Genomic DNA, 20,436 nt, shown 5'->3' on the forward strand with positions numbered 1-20,436 from the left:
CAAGTTGAGATTTGGCAGACGCCGTTAATCTTAAAATGGTATTTAAAATCCTAGAGGCTAGAAAAGTGTCAGCAAAGGGAGAGGGAGAGAAAAAGTTTTCAAATGCTTGAAACGGTGCCGTTCCGAGTGGAAACTAGGGCATCATGGGCTGGTCTTGATTACTGGTTTGGCAGGCCGGGCTTTCTCTTACCAACGAATCGATGAAATTAAAACAGATGCAGATCATGAATTATATAAAATATAAAAAGACCTAAATGTAAAAAAAAAAAAGATTTGAGGAAGAAGATGAGAAATTAAATTAAAATTTAAATATTAAATTAATTATAATATATAAAAAAAAAGCCTTGTGATAGTCCAGAACTTTTTCATTAACTTAAATTTAATGACATTGAATATCAACTAAATCGGGTGAAATTACCAACCTTAATTGTATCTTAAAAGAATTGCTGGCTATGTTTGACCCTCCTGGCATCTATACATTTTATTTCGTTTGGGAGCTAGGTTTTGCGGTTTCAATGGCATTAAATAATCTATTTTAGTTTATCATCTTCCTTTTTATTAGAAAATGAATCTAGGGATATTGAACATTTTACTAAATTTTATTACCAAGTGACTTAGTACGTTGATCATGTATATTTTTAAGGTATGACAAGGTGATTTTCATAATTATTAATATTTTATCATTATATATTATAAAAAATCAATAAAATTTTCTAAAGTATCATTACTTTTGTATAATAGTTGATTTTAAATATTTTGTTGCTCCTTTTTCGTATTTTTATTTTTAGTAATAATAGTTGATTTTAAATATTTTTGTTTTTTACTTTTGTATTTCTTTCTTATAAGACTTATAAAAAAAGTCAAATTAAATGGTAAATGTTAGAAGTTATAATCCCAGAGAAGAGAAGGAAAAAAAAAAAAAAAAAAAAAAGCCTAACCAGGCAGCTCTAGGCCAATAGTAGGCTAACCGGAAGAGAAGATGAAGGAAAGAAAGAAAAAAGTAGAGGGAGAAAGGCCTAACCAGGCAACCTGGCTCAATGGGCAGCCCAACTAGAAGAGAAGAAGAAAAATAAAACAAAAAAAGGAGAGGAGGAAGGGAAACGCCCAACCAGCCAGAAGTTGGGCCCATGGCCCAGTCAACTAAATAAAGGACAAGAAAGAAAGAAGATGAAAAGAGAAAGAAGAAGCCCAACCGGATGGGTAGGAAGAAGAAAATGGAATATTTATAGAATTATTTTTTTATATAATTTCACCCCTCAAATTTAATTTGTTTTCCTTACATTTAAACTTAACTTCTTTTATCTCTAGTTTAATTTAAATTTTCAGTTTATATAAAAATTTATTCTCAGGGTTTATATTAGTTAAGCACGTGTTTAAGATTTTATGAGTTGCATGTTTGGTAAATGAAGCTAATAATTTTTTTAAGCTTTTTTTTATCATTTTTGAAGTTGATATTTTTTTTAATTTCACCCTTCAACATTTATTTAATTTCCTTTCTATGTTCTTTTTTATCATTTTTTTTTATTTAATTGGATTATTATCAGGTTTTTTTATTTGTTATTCTTGAATTAAATATAATTGATTGATTAAATATAGGCATGAGACGCTCGCTTCATTATATTTTGTTTGGTTTGCTTTACCAGATTGTTGCTCTATAAACCCATGTGACTTTTTATGATATTGTTATTGTGCAATCTTTTATAATAGGGTTTGAAACCATCTCGATAAACTTTTTTATTTTTTGTTTAATGGCTCATCTATTGTTATTGCTTACTTTTTAAATTAGATTATTAAATTACATAATCTAATTAAATCCAATCAAGTTAACTATCCACGGATTTTTATTGCTTCTTTAGAAACACTATTGTCACCTCAGAATTTTTTATGTTGAAAAACAGATTTGAACCAGCTTTCATCGTGACACATGCCTTCTATCTAGTTTTATGCTACAGCCCTTGGCAAATTCCGGAGAAAAAAGCACCTCAGCTGGTGTACTTTCTCTCTTTATCTTTCATTTACAAACCTTTGCTGCTAGCTTTCAGGTTGTAGTTGATCTTATGCTCACAGCTGCTCAAAAAAAGATTATCAGCTTTAACATCCTCATGTTTCCGAGCACAGTAAGGCCGCAAAAGGCCCTTCTCAGCACCCCAGCTGGTAGTCCTCCGGAAGCAATGGATGCGGATGCGGATGCGGATGCGGATGCGGAAGTGGATGAGAACAGTGATAACTGTGAAAAACTAGCTCGTCTAGATTTGAATCTTAAAACTCCTGAATCTGAAGATCAAGAGGTTTTAGCCTTGAAACTCCTGAATCTGAAGATCAAATGGCAGCACGACCAGCTCCATAATGATCAATTTATAATGTTATGATAAATTTAGCAGCTCAAATACTAGGCGAGGGTGGTGGGATGGGGTGGGACCGGTTAATGGGGATGGTTATAAACGAAAGTTTACCTCAGCTTTCTCTCGCATTATATTCCTTTTAGACCTTCACTAATTATTTTATAAGTGTTTTGTGGCGACATAGCTAATATTTTTCAGTAAAAAAATAAATATATAAAAATTTTCAATATGTTTTTGATATAAAAAAATTTCAATTATAAATTATAATATTTGATCTCGAATTATATTATATACTCGGTCATGTTTAATAACTTTGTTTCTTAGAATTATTTTTTTATTTAATTAAATGATTATTTATACCAATAAAAGGTAAAAAAAAAAATCATAAATAAAAGCAAATTAAATAAAAATATAAAACACAACTATAAAACAACACAATATTGAATGGTAAAAAAAAAAAAAAAATCAATCTAGTATTAAATGATAAAATCAGAAAAAAAAATATATTATCAATTTAGAAAAATTATCAAAGTAAATTCAACAAAGAATGACAAATTAAAAAAAAAAAAAAAAAAGATAACCCCAGTCATTTTCAGAATTAATGAGAAACTCTATAAAAAAAAATCAATAAAAACAACAAAGTTCACTCTTCAATTGAATAAATATTAAAGTTTAAAATTGAAAAAAACATGAGCTTTAAAAACTAATAAAAAAAAAAAACAATTTAAACAAACCTCCTAAACCTTGAAGTTAATCTCTAAAACTCACAGCTCGTAAAATCCTAGACTCAATCTCAATTAAAAAATTCAATTCCAAACTAATTTAACATTGAAGGATGAAAACCAGAAAAAAAAAATTAGTTTAAAAAAATTATCAAAATGAGAAAAATAGCAATCAAGAAGAATGAATTTAAATTTAACAGGAAAAAATAAACTCACTAATGAAATTGTAAATAAAAATTAAAATTATCTCAAACATAACATATAGCAATCAAAAGAATACAAACTAAATTTAAAAAATAAAAAAAATTAAAGAAAATGAAATTGAAAAGGAATTCTAATTTTGTAAATTATCTCAAATAAAATAAATAATAAAAAAAAAACATAAACTAATTTCAAAAGAATTACAAATTGAAGTGCCGATTTAAATTTTTAAAGGGATAGACACAAAAATTAAAGAGAGATGAAAAGAAAGAAAAAAATCATCAACACCAAACTACTAATAGAAAATCTTACTTTTAAAGACATGCAAGTCATTTTATTATTCTTTAAAAATAAAAATAAAAAAGATGAAAACACCATGTATGCATAATGATCATTTTACATTGTATTATAAACACGATAAGACATAATTGCCCCTTTAAATATGGCAATGATAAATGGATTGTTTTTAGAGGCAAAATAGGTTTTACAATGAGCCTTTCATAGTTGGATATATAGATGATAGTTGATATAAAAAGGATGACAGAGAACTATGTCCAGATGGTGGAGGCTCACAGTTTCTCAACTAAAAAGGGAGGAAGACCACGTCTTGCTATACATCATATACTAACAAGGAGTCTGATCAATGAGCAATTATTGATCTGAGCTTAAATTCAGTAGAGTTAAACAATGGTGGTTTGTATTGAATGAGATGACAACAGCACGAAGTCAGTCCTGTGTTATCCCTTCTCATGTGCGTGAATGAATAATAATAATTCAAATTATGGCTCAATGATTGAGGTAAAACGGGGGTAAAAGAATGGGTTAAGGAAGCACTAAACCAATGTCACTTATCCTGTCAGCTAAAAAACTGAAGATTCCTTGACACCAATCAATCTTCTAGCCTCTCGCTTTTTGCAGCATCCGACCCTTCATCTCGGCATCTTTCAAGGATCATGTTGCAGTTGTTCATCGTGGATGCATCAAGAAGACCGTGGTTCCAGAGTTTGATCATAAATAACCTCCAACACCTGAGCCCATGTACATTTGACAGTTCAAATAAAAAATATCCGAGAAATGAGGCAATCATGCAATTGTGTACGCCTTTCTGAATCACTGTTTTAATGCATGCACCGCAATGTTATTTGGAATGTAATACGCAACACAATGATGTTTAGAATAACATCATTATTCAGAAAGAGCAGTGGTAAGAGGATGATTCGGCTGTACGCATCCATCAAAAGAAGCTGCAACCAAAAATCTTACAAAACCATGCTGTCATTTAACAGCAAAAGGATCTTACTTCCATCGATTCCAATTTCATGCAATCTCAAGAGAATTTGTTTCAAAACTTCAATTTCATATCAACCTTGACTTGATAAGAGATTTGCCAGAGAGAATTATATTCTACAGAACAGGAATATATATTTTATGAATCTTGGGAGAAATATTGATTGTTGATTAAGGCCTAGTCAATGGCATCCATTGGTAGGTCAATATGATTATCAATAGAAAAGTCAAATCGATGCAAATATGATCGGTGTTCAATAGAAAAGATAGCGCCGGAATATTACCAAAAGAGAGCAGGCGAGATGACCAACTCCTGTCCATGAAGTTTTGAAAATGCCTCACATGCCCACGGAACGTGACCATCTGCTAGGACCCTGCCCAAGCAAAAGGCAAGCATTTTCATTATGACACCAAACACTGAACAAGAACTAAGTAGCCCACAGCAGGTTTTTTCTGATTCCGTTTGACTTCTTAAATTACAAAGATAAAATGGAAATAAGCAGGAGAGCAGAGAAAAAAGAAGAAACAATGAAATCAAAAGGAATTGATATAACCCATGCACCTTTGCTTTCTCACAAACGAATTCCAGAGATGCATGACTTGCTTCTCATCTTTGCTAACATCGACGAAGTCATCAAGCATCTGCAACAAATTGATGCAATGTTATCTTAAACACCACTAAGAGATGAGTTAAGTATATCTTGTTCTTGGATGCAACTAGGAGCTGAAAAGCCAGCTCGACCCAAATAAAACCATGTGAAAATTAAATGCAAATGTTGCTCAATTTTATATAAAGACAAAGGAATATAAATGGATTGAATCTAGAATAGAAGGTTACTCACCCATCAATTATTGAGTGGCAAATTTTACAATATCAAGATCACATATTGATGGGACTTTATGAAACGTTGGAGAATAACGACATGCAGCATAGCATGTAGAAAATTTTAAGCTTTGACCTAATCCCATTAGAAAACTTGAGATATATATCACCTCTCATTTCTGGAAAAAAAAAAAAATCCCTGTTTATATGAGGTGGTCAGATTTACTTTTATTACCAACTTACTACTATACATTAGCTGAATTAGGAAACATTTAATAACGAGTTCAATATACCATCCTCCCATTGATATTTCCATTAGCCACTAAAGAGATTCAACCACTGACAATAAGTTCATCTCTTCACAATTCTTTTATTAAATTTTCGGTAATCAATTCTAACTAGACCTTTTCTTTTCTCTATTCTTCTAGAAGTTTTTTTCAAAGAAGTTTGACATATTGGCATAAATGAGAAAAAACTAACGTCTTCCAGTTTGCATAGTTGGACTCCCACAAAGTCATGATTTCCTCCTATCTTAATTTTGATTCACTTGATCCCAGCCCCCAGGTCAAACTCACTATGGATACAGACAAAAGTTTCAAAGGACAAATTTTGAACCAGGCTAAGGTGATTGTGCTAATTCAGAATCACAAAACCACGTCTGTCATTCATGTTATCTCTCTTTATGTAGTTAAAGAAACCTCTCTATCAAAAGACCATGCAAAGCATTCCTAATTACCATAAAAGCAAACAAACCAGTTCTTCACATGGCTATTCAAGCATATGAATAAGCCAAAACACCTCTTATTGAAATACAATACACAACAAATTCAAACAAGTCAAATAGAATATGAAAATGAAGGAAAAGCAACTGCCACTGTTGTAAAAAAAATCAAGATATAGAAAACAAAACAAAAAAAAAGGACATAATCAGCAAGCATACCCTTCTATCTTCAAAATCTGCAATGTCATCATCAACTTCATCTTCACTATCTCTATCTGACATTACTTGTTCTAATGCCATAGGCTTCAAGTTAAAAAAAGGTTATATCATCAGTAACGCGTCAGCAAGGGGGAAAGTAACGCAAGTTTAAAATAATGGAAACTAACACCGGCCACTGGAAAAAGTCAATTAGTCCTTAGGGAAACTGTTCACAAAATGGCAAATTATTAACTACGGATAATAAAAAGCATTTAAAGTCCCAAAAGAAAAGGAACATAAGAATTAACAGGAAAATGAAATTTGATGATGATTAATTGTTTTTGTCACCTTGTCGCTACAAGGTGTTCTACAAAACTCAATCAACATGCAGAAGAAGAATCATTTACCACATTTTGGTCAACAGTGACCAAAAAATAAAGCATCTGATGTGCACCATCATACGAACAATAACCACTATTCCAATATGAAATTTATGAAAATTAGTTCCCTGTTGACAAATGACATTAAAATCTACAATCTCAATTCCTACAGTATTCCTGAAAATGCACATCCAGAATTCATCCCCCTTAAGATCACCTGGTGTGGATGAAACATAGACCAACAACTGTTTCTGATAAATTACAAGCACTAGTGCCTAAGTTTCATTTGTTTATCGAGTAAAGTTGCACATATATGCCACTTAGTAATACCAGAATGCAAGTCCTCAAGAAAATTTTATCGAAATTATTATTTCAGTTCACGTTCAACTTAAATCATAAGTCTAAATTGTGAAAACCATAACTTCAGGGATTACCTTGGTGTTATATAGTAAAAAGCATATGCAAATGTGGAATGCAAGAAAAACATGGTTTGACAAGCCAACAGTTAAAGTGATCCACGTAAAATTGGAAGATAAAGGGAAAACATAACTTGAAAGAAATGCAAAAACACAAAGAAAAAAACATAGAAATTCCAAAGAAAAAACAACAAAATAATAGGTATTAGCAACTCATGATGCATTCAAACTCTTAATACAGTGGAAGGATGGAGGGAGGGAAGAGGAAGATCTAAGATAACATGAAGGGTACTGCTAATGAAGGATCTATTGAGGCAGATTTGGTCTATGATCGAGATGAATGGTGCAAAAGGATCAATATAGACCTTAAGATTATCAAGGAAAATTATCATTGCATGATATCCTCACAATTTTGATAGGATGAAAATAATATGCTATTTATATTCATTAAGTATGACAGGCTTGCTAAAGTCAATTCCATCACAACTGAACTAACTAACAATTAGCAGATCAGATAAATGAAGCAGAAGATAGTTCAAGGTAATGGTTTCAGTAATAATTAATCACCTGAACTCTATGTGAGTGATAGAATTGTCGTTTCTGCAGAAGTGCACGGCTGGAAAAAAAAATTCAGAAGACATTGGATTAGAATTCCCAAGATTGACAAAATTAAGGACTCAAAATTTTTGGCAAGCAGTTTTCTCTTCATGTGATGCTGCGTTATCCCATATCAAGCTTCTAATATGCACAAAGATTAAAGGCTGCACTTTAAAAAAGCCATACAAGTTATACAAGTTGAAGCCACCATAATAACAAGACAAAGGACAAAACGAGATGGTGTGATGCTATGATAATTATATGATATGCACAGCTGAATTACACATGGTTAGAAGAGGCATTGCACCTCCTTTTATAAAAAATCTTATCTGCTTGGTTAAAACACATGTACAGAAATAAGCACATGCCTATTCTACCTTTGAAAGAGAAGTAAGGGCCTTCCAAAAACAAAATAACGTGAATTTGAAAAGGAAAAGGAAAAGGAAAAGGAAAAAAAAAAGGAGAAGGCATTGAATACAGTTGAAAACAGAGTAGGAAGGAAAAGCCAAGAGAACATACTATTTAGGGTCTGACCGTTCCACAGTTAGCTTCCTTGCTTTTGCAACATGGAGTGCAGCAGGAAGTGAAGGTTCACTTCCAGATTGTGATTTAACACATTCAGGATCCACGGAAGATTGAGCCTGGGCAATTGAAACACCAGGGATACTAAAACTGGATGCAACACGCTCCATTAACTCTGTAGCGGTAGGACACTCAGAACCATAGTTTTCTGCTCCATCTCTCATGTTGAGCAAATCTTTCTCACTAGAAGATGACTTGGATGCATTCTCACCTATACAAGATACATCTAAATGATGAATATAAACAGCAACGCTCATAAAGAAATTACATGAGCAGAAGAACCAAAATAATGGAACTTGATTACTTATCAGTCTATCTGACGAATTAAAATGTGCATATATAACAAGGCCAGCCACAGAGGTACATCCCATCTACAGGATTAAGAAACTACACAAAAGAACTTCAACCTACAGTTGGTAGAAGATTGGAAACAAAAAAAAAAAGGGAAATCATCCTCTAAGTCAAGGATTGTTCTGTGTGCCAATTATGAATGATGCCAATCCAAATATCCTTCAACAAAGTAAGCAAAGACCCTTCTCCCTCAAAGGCTCTTCTATGATTTCTTTTTTTCCCCTTCATATGGTCTCTCTAAAAGAATAAAATTTATATATTGGTACTGTGGAAAATGTCCAATTTATTAGAAAAGAAGATGGAGGAGCCAGGCAAATCACCAGAGTAAAAGTGAAAACCACTAGTGTGATTTTCAGTTCAATCATTACTTAAATATGATCATAAAGGTCTCCAAGGAAGTTGGCATATGATACTATTAATATACTTACAGTTGAACCTGAGAAACATTCTCAATATTTAAGAAATTTCGTCATTAAAATACTTTCAAAGTAATTGTACATGCAGCAGAAAAGAAACTGTACCCTCTTCCTTCCCCAAAAATCCATTGTTCGTGCCTTCTGACGAACTCAACTCCAAGAACTTTATGGAAACTTTCTTCACATTTTGGTCAAGGTTTTTTGACTTGCGTGTTCGTGGCTTTGAGCTGTATATACAATTTATTTCATGATTTCAGTTCTCAATACTTTTACTGCAGAAAAGATAAAAAATTAACAGAACTATAATCTTTATATAGATATGTAAAGACCACCAGAAAAAAAATGTCTGCTGTCGCTGCTCTATTCCATCTGCAACAGTCTGTACACATTGATGAATAGTTAGATAAGAACTTATTCTGGTTCTTTTACCGAAAGGTGTGGCTACTTATTATATAATAATGCCTTTTGCATTAGGTTTCCAGAAAGCAAAAACAGTTGCAAGCTAAAAATGGACCCTCAGAAGAAAAATTCCTCATTCTCTTCGCTAATTTGCAAAGAAATTCAATTTGATTGGACCCTGATAAGAGATTTTTTGTTAAAATTCCAAGAAAATTAAAATCAACCAGGTGCATAGTTCACTTTGAGTTCCTTATTGTGTAACGTGCAATATTTCCGACTAAGAGTAAAAAAGATGAATCTTCCAAAGTATATACAAGACAAACTAATTTTCTGACCTCTGATATAAATCTATCAATATTCACAGAGACAGTCACTGCTTGATACTCTTCAGTCACCTGCACAATAATGTTAATTTGCTAGTGCTTTTACAAGAATTCATGAAAGAAAATTGAATGAATTCTAATTACCAACCCAAAAATCGAAGTTGAATAGGTCATGAGAAGAGCACAAGTGATACCGCAGGCCCTAGAAACAGAGGAGTAAATTTTGATTTTTGAGTATCCAAGTGAACAGAATCTTGTAACTACATTGAGGTTATAGCATGTCTATGAATATGCGAGCTGAAAAGAGGAAGTAGTAAGAAAAGAACCAGGGACATCACCTTTGAGTGAATGAATTGCAGATTATTTGGTGGGAAAATCAGCAATTTACATAAGCCATAAATTCTAGTAACATGTAATCCAAAAATTTTCATTTTTTTTTTTTTTTTGGATCACCAAACTCAGAATTTAGGGTAGATTTGTTTTGCAACAGATATTTCCCAAAGGATAGCATTTTCTTGGAAAACGAGTTATTTTTCATGGTTTAGATGAGAAAAGTTGCGATATTCGTGATAAAGATAGTGATTGTTATGGTGGTAAGAGTAGTTATGATGGTGGTGGTAGTACTTGTGATAATAATAATATTGGTGGTGGTGACAGAATGATGGTTATTATGATATTATTGGCCATGGTTGCAATAGTGATGAAATGATGGTTATTTTAATAACAAGGTGGTGGTGAAAAACTGTGGTGAGATCATGGCAAAATGATGGCAATATGGATAGTGAGATGGTGATCATGGTTATGGGCGACGGTGGTGGGGTGGTGGTTGATTATGGTGGGATGATGATAAAAAGGTGGTTATATTAGTAATAAGATGGTAGTTGTGGTAGTGACTGACAGTTGATGGGGTGGTGGTGGCATTGATAGTGGGGCGGGGCGGGGCGGGGCTTGGGGTGGTGGTGAATATTATGAGTTGTTAGTACTAAGGTTAAAATATTTTCCTCTAAATTGTCACTGTTTAGTGGTTGATTGAAAAATATTTTTCATTATTTTTCTGTATTTGTTTCACACTGAAAAGTGAAAGAAAATTTTCTAAAAAATATTTTCCACAAAACAAACAAAATCTTAGGATTCTTTTATTTAGTTCCTCACGAAACTGTATATTTTAAAATATCTATTTGCCCTTCAAACTTATGGATAGAACAGCAGAAAAGGCAAAATCAGAAAAAGGTGAGCACATATCTAAGATAGAGCATCCACCTTAAAGCTTAAACATTGCATCAAGCAAAATGGACAGGAGAAGTCCTCGGTTGCTGCAGGTTGAGAGAGCACACAGAAAAAAATTGGTTAGCAGCTCAATTAAAACAATGCTCATAATATGATAGAGCTGCAAAAGGTCACATTCTGCCTTTTATTAAACAACAGTGTGTAGTGCAAACTATAAGAGGTAACCTCGTTTTGAAGAGCTGGAGGAAAGTTTTGAATAAACAAAAAGTGTGTCAACAATTATATTTGCATGTACACCAAGGAAAAGTCTGATTTTTGTAAAATAAATTACTGGCTTGATCCAAATTATTTACCAGCACTGCTCTCTCAAAGGAGAAACACCAAGATTAATACATCAACTCCCATGCAAGCGGTCAACAGATTTCCAATTAAATAAGCAGACCTTCATTCCAACTAATAGTTACCTTATTTCAGAAGCCAAGTCTTAACTGTCTAAGGCGTTAAGATCTCAGCGGAGTGTAACTGGTATGCAAAAACAAAATCATTAAAGCCTCCACCTTCACAAATGATAAGAGCAAGGGAGAAAGTGATTTGAGAGGCTCAGAGTAGAAATACTCAGAACAGATCATGTTAAGATTGCATCATTACCAGCATATTTTATACGAATAGTGGTTCCAGAAGCATAATCAATAGGCTTCTAAGCAGACGGTGAAATAATTAAACATATTCTCAATGAGTAACCAAAGCATTCTAATTAGTGATTCTACCCCTTGATAACCTGATTTCACAAGGACACTTAAGATTTCTATTGCATATTAGAAAGAAAGGTAAATTAAACAACATATAATATGAATATCCTTGACAAATTGAAAGTATTTGTTCTGAAGAACCAGAGAGAATGATGGTCATCTTTTGATTGATAAAAGCATCTAGAATGGTGAATATTGATATTTTGTCTCAACAGATGGAACCATGCAGTATGGTCCTAAACGTTCACAGAAGAAATTATTCAGTCCAGACAGCAATATACGCCAACCCAAAGCTGCACATATCAAATTTCATAGCATTCAACGTGAAGTTACCAGGCCCACTTGATAAATAAGAAGTTTGAAATAATTACATGATTCATATCACATAATTTCAATGTAACTAATCTCATTTTAACATATTGTTTTCAGCAGCTAATGATCTGGCAAGGGAATTTACCACATGCTAACCAACATGAAAATGAGAGTACTTAATGGACAAACAACAATTTTACATTAGAAAATCATGGTGGGACAACTTTAGCTGGTAGAACATGAATCTTAAAAGTTTACCAGCAATCCACAAAAAAATAAAACAAACACAGGGAAAACAATTAACATGCAAGGACAAAATCTTAAAAGCATTATGCAGAGGAGTCGGAATAACCTTCAGTCTTTCGTAGCATGTTCTTGTAGTCCTTGTAGTTGAAAATTACAATTCCATCTCTTAACCTAGACAAGCATATGCAGCCACATATATTAAGCAGATGAAGTTATAATTGCCAGTGCCTTGCAATGAAACTTATAAAGGTTGAAACACATACCTCTTTTTACGCCTTTCTTTTATTTTGTAACGCAGACATCTTCGAAGAAAAGAAGGCTGCAGCAGATAAAGCATGTAATTAGAAAGTAGAAACATCGCATGAATGTCTAAGAAAGAAGCCCTGGAAATTAAGCACAAACACATAACACATAAACATGAAAAGGGCATCAAATATCTTGTGCTGAATCAATCAAGGATAACAATGCAATCCAATTGATATAGCATAAAAAACCTGTTGATTTCTTGCATTTTAATAGATTTAAAGAAGAGTTTGATGATGATACAGTAATTAAGCTAAATGAGTCGCAAACCTAACCATCGTAATGAACATATTTTATCAAATAAAGGTGATCACAGTGTGACTATTTTCCATCACTAGAGTCCAAATACAAAAGAGAAGGAATAATGTGAAGAACATCAGGAACGGAGTCAGAGCAATCAGGAACAGAGTCAGAGCAATCAGGAACGGAGTCAGAGCAATCAGGAACGGAGTCAGAGCAATAAGGTAGATAACACGTTATGCATCCTTATACCGTTGAAGACAAATTGCACAAAAACCACAATCAGACTGACTATGTTTTACGTTAGCAAGTTCCAGGAAGCGAGAAGGTAACAAGGTCATACGATGACTTAATAAAAATAAGCATCATTTAAAAAAAATTGACTAAATATAGAGATTCTTAGATTAAATAGAATAAGAAGTAAGAAAAGGGGGGATTAATTACGTTGTCTTGAGCACGGCGGCGAAGGATATTGTAAAGCTCAACAGGCTTGCAGTAAATAAGTAGACTCTCATCAGCTGCAATTGCCTCTTCTACGGACAAATGCTCCACGCCACAATTCTGATGGCACATTTTCTCCGTTACAAATTCCTGTTTCATACCAGTTAAATAATTAAAAAAAAACAGCGTACGATCAAAAACAACAGCTTGAATCATCATCGATAACCTAGCTCAGCTTGATTCGCGATAGAAATCCCTAATCAGAACAAATCTAAGATAATCCACGGACCAAATTTGAATTTTAAAGCACCATAACGGCAGTCAATTAATGTAAAGTACAAGGAGAAAAGAAGATAGGTGGAAAAAAATTGAAATTGGTAGGTGGAAATTTTTGCAGGAAAATCACCGAATTCAAATTTGGATGCTTGGTAGAACAGTAGAAAGTGAGGAGGAAGAGGTCAAAGGGAGGAGGAAAATGGTCGTCGGGTTAATACCTAACTAAACTAAATTAGATTAGATTAGACGTCCATCAATTGGCTTCTTCTTTTGCCCTTTTTAGAATAGCTCTGAATTCTAAGCTCACGTTCTCCTTTATCTGTTACCGATTTCCTATCTTTTCCAGGTTAATTTTGTTTACTTCACCTTACCTAAATTTATTATGGTGGTTACTTTTTTCTTTTCTTGCCCAATGGACTGGCCTAACTCATGACGCATGGGCCTCTGAAGAAGGCTGCATGGTCCATTCTAGTAACTTGGTATGGACCATAACCTGTTATTTGGACTTCTTCGGCTCCTTAAAATAATCAAAACTGTGAAGCCTAAGTTTGGGCCAGAGACAGTGACCTATTTTTCCCCCTTCCCCCACATAAAAATTGACAAATTTAACTTGGGTCAATTAAGTAATACTTTATTGATTACACTAAAAATTAAAATAACAAAAAACCTAAATCCCCAAGGTAGTTACTGTGTATCAAGTCACGAATTATTATTTATTATAATGGTGTAATTATAAATTTGCTCTTGAATGGAAAAAAAAAAAAAAAGGCAATGCAATAAGTTTTGGGGGGGTAAGATTGTATTCTCACTGTGAAACAGTTATTCTTTTTAAATTGCATGGGTTAAATTTGTAATTTTATTTTATTTTGTACGGTGAAATTATTAGTTTAACCCTATAATAAAATAATTTAATACCTATTACTCGGTGATATTTTTGTATATTCAATTTTTTTAGAATAGCGTAATTGCTATAATGTTTTTAAAGACAAAACCGCTTGAATTATCATCCAATAGCTTTTTTTTATTAATTTATATTATTTTTATTGTAATTTTCAAGTTACTCAGTGACACTGTTGTAAATCAAACTTATTAAATATAATTAAAATAAATCATTAGCACATGCACGACAAAACAAATATGTTTTGAGCGACACGTTAGGGGGGCATTTGGCTATAAAATTTATTGAATTTGACGCCCATTTATTTTATTACTATTTATTTATCTAGAATTATTTTTTCAATTGATTTTGTTTTATGATTCCACCATCCTTTACTTTTTTTTTCCTATCAAACTTAATCCCTCTTTTTTTTATAGTTAAATTTTTAGCCTCCATAAGTTTTTTTATTTTAAATCATAAATGACTTTATTTTATAATTCCACCCTTTTTTGTTTTTTTTCTATCGAATTTAATTCATATTTTTTTATTGTCAATTTTTTGTTTGCTTCGACAAGTTTTTAAATTCTAAATTTTTGAATTGACTCATGATTAATTTCTTCACTTGACTCGGATCCAAGGTTTCACGGGTTGCTAAATTTTTAAAATTTGACCAGGTTTAAGGATATTTGCTCGAGTTTGCTTGGTTTTTACAAAAAATAATAATAATAATTTTCACCCCCTATGATTTATTTATATTTAAAATTTGATCTTTATTCTTTTAATTGATGTTTTTTTATTTTGCATAATTTTTTATTTTTTTTTTAAATTACATCCTAAACTATTTTTTTTCTTATTTTCTATCTTTTTTTATTTTTTTTTTGTTATTTTTTGTGTTTTAATTATGTTTGGTTCTCCCTTGGCAATTTCTTTTTATTTCTCTCCCTACCATTTTTTTAATTTATAAATAATCTATCAAATTATAAAAATAAAAATAAAACAATAATTTCACCCCTCTGATTTTTTTAATCTTTCAAATTTTATCCTCATTCTTTCAATTGTGATTTTTTTTTTTGGGTTTTTTTTTTAATATGTTTTTCAAATTTCATTCTTCTTCGGGTTTTTTTCTATCAAATTTTATCCTTATTTTTTTGTTGCTATTTTTTTCCCTTTGCGAGTTTTTTTTATTAATATTGTTGATATGATTTTATACTTCAAAATTAAATTTGTTGAAAGTTAAGTTTTTTTATTGAACTTATATCCAAGATTTCACAAGTTACAGGTTTTAAATGTTAGACTAGGTTTTAGAGAAAGCAAGGTAAATGAGAGGAAGTTATCAATTGACCATATTTTAACTATCAAAAAAGTCATTCTTGGTATAAATGAGTTCCATTTCACAAGATGAGTTTTATTGAGGGTTTTTTCCCTCATATTACTGGAAAAAATAAATTAGACTTGGATAAAAGTTTTTTAAATCAAGACTGGTTTAGCTATTTTTGAGCGGTTAAATATTGTTTTTGTAATAACCCCAAATTTATTTACAAGATATTTCATTTACATATTGTATTATCATTAAAAGTACAGGAAATAATATATATATATATATATATATATATATATATATATATATATCACAACCTACAAATAAAATTTCAATATATTCCCATAAACTAGACTTTCATATTTATATCTTATAACCAACCCAATAACAAACTTCTTATATTTCTTCTACATTTCATCAAACAAATCAATTATTATATTATTCAGTAATATTTCATGTAATGAGAAGATTAATGTAATTATGAAATAAATACAAACACATGTTCATCTCAATACAAATTAAACCTAAAACTTAGTCCACATAATTACACTCCCATGAATTTTTTTTTGAATTTTTTTTTAAATAATTTTTTTTCATGTTTTCAATACAATTAATTTTTCTCATGAATCCAGATCTAGAATTCACAATTCTAGCAATGTTGTAATTTCTTTTACACATTCTTCTTTTATTCTTATCTTGATGTTGTTTCTGTCATTACCTAGACTGAATCTCCTTCAATTTTGTAGCCCCCCCCCCCTCCCAACACACACCCACACAAACACTTACTTTTTTCTGAATTAAGGTATTTATAGTAAAATATTTTATCATTCACGTATTGACCCCATTTTGCTTAGTTATCATATATGTCTATGTTAATTGATTTCTTGGAAGTGGTTGGTTTGCGTAGGTTGTTTTATTTGAGGTTAAGATGAAAACAAGAAGAAAATGTCTTTGTTTTTTTTCCAAGTAGTAATTAGCTTGTTCATATATGTTTCTGATGGGGCTATGAATCTTGACTATTTGCAGCAACTTTTGTCCGTGCTGCTTGCTGTTCTTGTATTTCTCCTAGTTTTTGCTTGTTCTTGTTTCTGGTCGGGCTACAAGACTCTGTCTTTCTTTTATTTATTTCTTCTGTTTTAAGATCGTCCGACTCCTGAGCCATTGAATTTTTTTAAAAAAAAAGAAAAAAAAGAAGCAGCTGCTATGTATGAATCTTTCACCCGTGCTGTTGCTACAGTGTCTGTTGAATTGTTATTTTTCAGGGATTAGCACGTGTTGGTTGGAATTGACTTCTTTTAATCTGAGACAGATGAATGAAATTAATTTCCTTGAGAAACAAGCAGTGAAACACTCTTGATGACGTGTACTTGGTGCTGGGAATTGCATCATCTTTCTCTGGTCAATAATTCAACTCCGACTTTGTTGATGTTTATGTTAACATCCACGTAACAGGTTTTGAATCATATTACTTTTTTCCCATGACCTTGTAAGGAGAATGTTCAGAGAGATCTGGATTCCCGGCAAATACAAATATTAGTAATTGAGATGTTGGATCAATAGTATTATATATGAAAATAAGTGAAATTTAATTCTTAGCAAATTTAATATTAAATAATAAATTATTATTATTATTATTATTATTGTAATAATTATTATACTCGTCGTTATTATTATCATTGTTAATAATATCATTATCATTACAGCTATCATCATTAATACTATTAACAACAAGTTATATCATAATAATTATCAGTATTGTTATCATGATCACTATTATAATAATATTATAATTATTATTAGTATTATTATCATAATCACTGTCATTATCATTATTATCGTTGTTATTATCATCACTGATAATATTATTATTATAATTATTATTACCATCACTATAACTAATATTATCATTATTTTCATTCTTATCACTGTTAATGTTGTTGTTGTTATTGTAACCAAATTTATTGTTGTTGTTGTTGATGATGCTATTGCTATCACAATCACAATCACTATTGGAAAAAAATCATAAATTTGATTTTGAAAAGTAAAATTTAAAACTATAAAACTTTGATAAAAGAGCCAAAAGAAAAAAAAAAATAAAATGATCGTATCGAGAAACATTATATACACAAATTAGAATTAAATGATTAAATTGTAAACAAATAAAACTCTAACAAAAGAAAAAATGATCAAAATAAAAAATCAAAACTAAAATGATGAATTTTGAAACACCAACAAAAAATAGGAACAAATTTAGGAGAACTGAAACTATAGAAGGAGTAAAAATGAAATAAGAAATTGAAAAAATGAGGACTGAAATGAAAAAAAAAAACATATGAAAAATTGTGACCGAATGACAGTTTTTTTTAATAAAAAAAAGTCTATAAAAGAAATAAGACAAAATAAGAAATTCAAAGAACGAGGACTAAAATTGAAAAACAACAAACAAATAGGACAACCATGTACTTTAGCTGTTAGGTGAGAGGAAAAAAAACAAAAAAAAAAAACAAAAACAATCAATCAATGGTGACAATCCAATCACTACAAGCTTATACATGTCATGCCACGTGAAAGAAGACAATGACTTGCGTATCCAAGAAGACTGCGGATGGCTATATTTGGTTACGGGTTGGTGTCACACGTGCCACCTGATTAGCATGAATACCACCCACTTGCTAATATATGTGAAACATATGCCAATAATTTGATTATAAAACTAAAAACAAAACTTGAAAAATATCAAAATGCCCCTCATAACCATCTTAATTACACAAAATACCTATAAGAAAATACCAAAATATTTTTAAAGAAAAAGCTTTTTTTTATTATTATTTTATATTTTCTAAGATTAAAAACATTCTTTTACTATACATGGAAAGTAAAAAAAACTTGAAACACCCTTGTTCAAATGCTTAATATTTTTTTTAATCTTGGAGGCAAAAAAAAATTTGTATTATCATGAAGCTTGTAAAAAGTTAAGAAAGTTTTTAGTCAATAGCTTTAAATTTTATTGTTTTTAGAGGTAAAAAAGAAACACATATCCTCAAACAATCTTTTAAAAACTGCTAAATTAGAAAAAAAGACTAAAAAAACCTTAACTAGAAGATTTAAATTTTTTTTTTACTAAAAAATAAAAAATAATTTCACTATATCAATCCATCATAATTTATATATAAAATTTTAGTGAAACTCCTACGCGTTTTAGCTTTTGTTTTAATTAATTCTGTACTCGGTTCCTTTTGACGAGCGAGAAGCGTAAAAAGGTGGATCCCGGAAGCGAAAAAGATGAGCGTTTTTTCCATGTGATGTTTTCTTTTCTTCGACAACCAGAAAAATCTCGCGTGTCTCGAATATTTCCTTGCAAGTGGGAATCTTTACCTTCTGTATCTTTTGGTACAATTATATTGTTTCAATAATATTTTCATATTATCAAGAATTTAGGGTGTGCTGAATAAAATAAAACTATATATTTTTTTTTTATTTTTTCAGTTTTTATTTTTCAATAAAAATATAAAAAATATATTTATCTGTTAAAAAAAGATTTTTTTTACCAAAAAATAAATATCAAGATAGTGACTATTTTTCATAAAAAATCATAATCATAATTTTATCTTGATATTTTTGTTTTTATAATTATGTGATTTTATAATATTAATTTTATTTCATTCAAATAAAAAATTATTATTAAAAAAGTTACGTGGCTAACTCATCTATATTAGATTTGTAAAAAACATTAAATTTATAACACTAAATAAATATTAAAATACAAAAAAATAATTTTAATCATTTACATTGCAAAAAGTATTTGTATATAAAATGAAAAATTATACTGTTCTTGTATTTTTTGAATTTTAAAAACCTATAAAGCAAAACTGTGTAAAACCTCTAAAATATATTTCATAGACTCAATATAAATTTAAAAAGCTAAAAAAATAGTTTTCTGGATAGAGAAATACTTGTATTTAAATAAAAAGTTTTTTTTTATTCTATTTTTTTAAAAGTAAGTATTACTCTATTTTTTATATATAAGTATTAATATATTTTTATGCATATATAATGGTGTCTTGTCCATCCGCCATTGCAAAAAATATAATAGTTTTGCACGTTTTAAATAAATTTTATATGGATCCCACGTAAATAGTAAGATATATTTTAAATTTGTTTTAAAAACAAAAACTACCGCGTAAACAAACGAGTACTTAACAACTGCAGTGGCAGTAATGTCTCTTTCACAAAGGACGCAGTAAGAAGCAGTACATAGAAAAGCCAACAAGTTATGTCCCCACGTACAATCACATCTCAAGCTTGTCGAGCACCAAGATCACTGACGATTTTTTAATATCAAATCATTGAGATCATTCAGAATATCACAAATTCTTCTATTAAAATAAATAAATAAATTTATGACATAACTAATTAAACATCAAAAAGTAATTTTAATCTTTTATATTGTTAAAATCAAACAATGAAAATTATTATAAAAAAACTGCAGAAAATCTTTAAAATGTGTTTCACAGACTTGTTAAGCAACTAAAAAACTAGCTCTTTAATTTTCTGGGTGGAGAAATATTGCATTTAAACAGAAAGTTTTATTTTTTATTTTTTTAATTCTATTTTTTAAAAATGAATATTAAGCTCCTTCTTGATATATATAGCAATTGATATACATATAAATATGCTTTAAGTATATGA

The 20,436-nt window shown here is 30.5% G+C and overlaps 1 protein-coding gene across 5 annotated transcripts; it reads right to left on the minus strand.

Annotated features, from left to right (window-relative positions):
- Positions 1 to 3,840: 3,840 nt before the first annotated feature.
- LOC118062908 (polycomb group protein VERNALIZATION 2) lies at positions 3,841 to 13,904 on the minus strand. 5 transcript variants are annotated; one of them, XM_035076789.2, is made up of 15 exons: positions 13,771 to 13,904; positions 13,280 to 13,426; positions 12,556 to 12,611; positions 12,399 to 12,463; positions 11,019 to 11,071; positions 9,907 to 9,960; positions 9,771 to 9,830; positions 9,369 to 9,415; positions 9,142 to 9,263; positions 8,207 to 8,480; positions 7,658 to 7,706; positions 6,316 to 6,399; positions 5,115 to 5,194; positions 4,837 to 4,926; positions 3,841 to 4,293 (listed from the first exon to the last, which is right to left on the minus strand). In XM_035076789.2, the coding sequence occupies exons 2-15, from the start codon at positions 13,406 to 13,408 to the stop codon at positions 4,155 to 4,157; spliced, it is 1,302 nt and encodes a 433-aa protein (XP_034932680.1). In that variant the 5' UTR covers positions 13,409 to 13,426; positions 13,771 to 13,904; the 3' UTR covers positions 3,841 to 4,154. The 5 variants fall into 5 exon arrangements, with proteins under 5 accessions (XP_034932680.1, XP_034932678.1, XP_034932679.1 ...); XM_035076787.2 differs by having other exon boundaries at positions 13,683 to 13,888; XM_035076788.2 differs by having other exon boundaries at positions 13,503 to 13,888.
- Positions 13,905 to 20,436: the final 6,532 nt, after the last annotated feature.

Source organism: Populus alba, chromosome 3 (assembly GCF_005239225.2).
Source record: "Populus alba chromosome 3, ASM523922v2, whole genome shotgun sequence".
Lineage (NCBI taxonomy): Eukaryota > Viridiplantae > Streptophyta > Magnoliopsida > Malpighiales > Salicaceae > Populus > Populus alba.